General features: G+C 59.8%; 1 protein-coding gene across 1 annotated transcript; it reads left to right on the top strand.

Moving 5' to 3' along the window:
- Positions 1-315: 315 nt before the first annotated feature.
- Positions 316-3,176, top strand: ARSI (arylsulfatase family member I). Its single transcript, XM_074603910.1, has 2 exons — positions 316-635; positions 1,775-3,176. The coding sequence occupies exons 1-2, from the start codon at positions 316-318 to the stop codon at positions 3,174-3,176; spliced, it is 1,722 nt and encodes a 573-aa protein (XP_074460011.1).
- Positions 3,177-3,707: the final 531 nt, after the last annotated feature.

Raw genomic sequence — 3,707 nt, 5'->3', positions numbered from 1 at the left:
TTGGTGAGGGGCTCTGGGGCTGCCGTTAATCACTGCGAGGAGCCCGTCCTGCCGTGCAGATGTGTGTGATTGGAGCGGCGCGAGGGTTATTTTCTTTTGACTGAAGGCAACCCAGCCCCGGCGGATTAAGCCCTTTTTGTGTGCGCGAGTGTGCCTTCATGGGAGCTGCTCCCGCAAAACCAGCTGCGGGGGTTTTGGGGACCATCCCCTAGGTCGGGGGTCTCTCCTGGAGGAGGGGGGGACCTCCTGCTTCCGTGGCTCCGAGACGATGCCGGGACAGTAGCTCCCTTCGCAGGCAGCGCAGCGTGCTCCGGGATGGCCGTCTATGCCCTCACGGGCTTCTCGCTCGTCAGCCTCCTCAGCTTCGGCTATTTATCCTGGGACTGGATGAAGCCCAGTTTGGTGGCCGACGTGGCCACGGACCCCATGGAGAAATCGCTGCCTCCCGCCTTCGCCAGGCCACCCCACATCATCTTCATTCTGACCGATGACCAGGGCTACCACGACGTCGGGTATCACGGCTCAGATATCCAGACGCCAACGCTGGACAGGCTGGCAGCCGAGGGTGTTAAGCTGGAGAACTACTACATCCAGCCCATCTGCACCCCGTCCCGGAGCCAGCTGATAACCGGCAGGTAAGCCAGCACCTGCTCACACCCCACTCGTGTCCCCCTTTCTGTCCCCTCCTTAGCTCTGTCCCCAGCTCGCTGCTAGACAGATGCCCTGGTGTATTGGCAGATGATGGAGATCTTCCAGGGAAAGAGGTCTTGCTGGCTTTCTCTAGAAGGCTCCCTGGGTAAACGGTTGGTTTTCCATATGGGATAAATAGCAGCACATGGCAAGGCCAAAAATGCAGATGCCATTGGGTAGCGACGTCACTTTGGGAGAGGGAGGTCTCTGGCCATGAGGTCTTTCAGTGCCGGGCAAGGAGCTGTGTCCCCAGGGCAGTCCTGTGCTGCTCTCACACTGGCCCTTGGTGGGAATCTGCTGCTGGGCTGTGGGTTCGAAGGATCATTCTCTCCTTCATCTACAAGTCCCTTGGACCGTGCTTTTCCTGTTTGCACATTCAGTGCTCCACTGGCCAGGGCAGGCTGGATGCTGGTCCATCACCCTCTCCCACGGTGGCACAGCGGCCTGATCCTGGGCCCTTCTGCCTTCTGGGACAGATGGGGCTTTCCCTGGAGCAGGGCTGGAAACTCAGCACTCACCGTAGGAGGTAGATCTCATCAGATCATCTCCTGCTGAGGAGTGGGCCTCAGGGAGGTGCCTATGGATGTGGTCACCTACTGCCTGCGGGTGGTGGAGCCCACCGTGGTCCAGGCAAAAAACCTCTCTTCTCTCCTGATGTCTCTGGAAGAACCCCAGGCATCTCCAGGGTTTGCAGAGCAGGGGAGGACAGGGATGTGTGGGCACCCAGGTGGGGTGCTGCAAACCCACGGGGATCGCTACACAACTCTTGCTTGTTCTGCCCAGCCCTGGCAGAGCCTGGCCACCTGCCTTGGGCTGGCAGCAGCGGGGCCAACTGCTGGTGGCATCCTGGGAGAGCTGTCAGTGTGCTTTTGAGATGTTTGCTGAGCTCCCTCTCTCTTCTTTTGCATCTGCTTTTGGTACTTTCAGGTGGATGAGGAGCTCCCTGTCTGTGGCCTAGGGCTTGCGCCATGGGGTTGGGCTGGGTGATATGGAGAGCGACATGCATTTGGGGTCTTCGGTACATACAGTGCCACCCAGCACTGCTCTCCATCCCCACTTGTTCCTCCTGGCTCTTCCCTGGCAGGTACCAGATCCACACAGGGCTGCAGCACTCCATCATCCGCCCTCGGCAGCCCAACTGCCTGCCTCTCGACCAGGTCACCCTGCCCCAGAAGCTGCAGGAAGCCGGCTACTCCACGCACATGGTGGGCAAGTGGCACCTTGGCTTCTACAAGAAGGAATGCCTGCCCACCCGCCGGGGCTTTGACACCTTTCTGGGCTCCCTGACGGGCAATGTGGACTACTACACCTACGACAACTGCGATGGGCCGGGCGTCTGCGGCTATGACCTGCATGAAGGGGAGGATGTGGCTTGGGACCAAAGCGGGAAGTACTCCACTTTCCTCTACGCCCAGCGCGTCAACAAGATCCTGGCATCCCACAACCCCAAGGAGCCCATCTTCATCTACGTGGCCTTCCAAGCAGTCCACACGCCTCTGCAGTCACCCAAGGAGTACATCTACCGCTACCGCTCCATGGGCAACGTCGCTCGCCGCAAGTATGCCGCCATGGTGACATGCATGGACGAAGCGGTGAAGAACATCACCTGGGCTCTCAAGAAGTACGGTTATTATGACAACAGCGTAATCGTGTTCTCCACTGACAATGGTGGGCAGACCTTCTCTGGGGGAAGCAACTGGCCACTACGGGGCCGCAAAGGGACATACTGGGAAGGGGGAGTCCGTGGCATTGGTTTTGTCCACAGTCCCCTGATCAAGCGCAAGCGTCGGACCAGCTGGGCGCTGGTTCACATCACGGACTGGTACCCAACTCTCGTCAGCTTGGCCAGGGGCAACCTGAGCAATGTCCCAGGCTTGGATGGCTACAACGTCTGGCCTGCCATCAGCGAGGGCAAGGAGTCGCCACGAACCGAAATCCTGCACAACATTGACCCCTTGTACAACCATGCCAAGTACGGCTCCTTGGAGGACGGCTTTGGCATCTGGAACACGGCCGTGCAAGCCTCCATCCGCGTTGGGGAGTGGAAGCTCCTCACTGGCGACCCGGGATACAGTGACTGGATCCCCCCGCAGACCCTGACCAACTTCCCAGGGAGCTGGTGGAACCTGGAGCGTCTCACTGATGGCTTGAGGAAGTCCGTGTGGCTCTTCAACATCACTGCTGACCCCTATGAGCGTTACGACCTCTCGGACCAGCGCCCAGATGTGGTCAGGACCCTCCTAATGAGGTTGGTGCACTACAACCGGACAGCCATCCCGGTGCGGTACCCCGCGGAGAACCCCCGGGCTCACCCAGACTTCAACGGTGGCGCCTGGGGACCTTGGGCCAGCGAGGATGACGCAGAGGAGTGGGAAGGCATGGGGGAGCCCCTGAAGAGTAGGAACAAGAAGAAGAAGTGCAAGATCTGCAAGCTGCGCTCCTTCTTCCGCAAGCTGAACACCAGGCTCATGTCCAACCGCATCTGATGGGGAGACCCCCCCAGCATCGACCCAGCCTGGCCAGGGTGGACCTCTGGACAGCCGTGCCGTGGGGTGGGAGCGAAGGAGAGGGATGGACAGGGAGGTCACCAGCACACTCTTGCTTTCCCTTGCTCCAGGGATCACCCCCAAAACACCTCTCCTTTCTGTCTGGACCAGTGGCCACAGGGAGGTCGCCTCAGTGGGCAAGGAAGGGCGATGTGGGCTCAGCCCCACTGCTTGGTGGTAGTGTACAAGTCCGCTGAGCTGGGCTGGTCCATGCACAGCTCCTTCCAAAGAGAGGGACCTTTATCTCAAGGACTCTGCAGGCAATCGCAAGCTTTAAGCGGTGGCCATTGCAACGTTAGGAGGAACTGTGGGGCCCTGGGGTGGTGATGCAGAGGGGCTGGCCAGCCCTGGCGCCTCTGCCTGCAGGTTGTCCCTCACCATTTCCCTGTATATAGGTGCTCCTGACTCTCTGCTAGGCAGCTACCGCCTTTGCTCTTGCTCTGGGAACTCAAGGGCCTCCCCCAAACCCAA

This window comes from Larus michahellis, chromosome 11 (assembly GCF_964199755.1).
Source record: "Larus michahellis chromosome 11, bLarMic1.1, whole genome shotgun sequence".
NCBI classification, from domain to species: domain Eukaryota; kingdom Metazoa; phylum Chordata; class Aves; order Charadriiformes; family Laridae; genus Larus; species Larus michahellis.
The sequence above is the reverse complement of the archived record's forward strand: the minus strand, read 5'-3'. Positions and strand labels throughout refer to the sequence as shown.

What these genes read in the sequence shown, in the direction of transcription:
- ARSI (XM_074603910.1), top strand. Translation starts at nt 316, where the DNA reads ATGGCCGTCTATGCCCTCACGGGCTTCTCGCTCGTCAGCCTCCTCAGC. An exon ending in AGCCAGCTGATAACCGGCAG is followed by an intron (nt 636 to 1,774) that starts GTAAGCCAGCAC and finishes CTTCCCTGGCAG; the next exon opens with GTACCAGATCCACACAGGGC.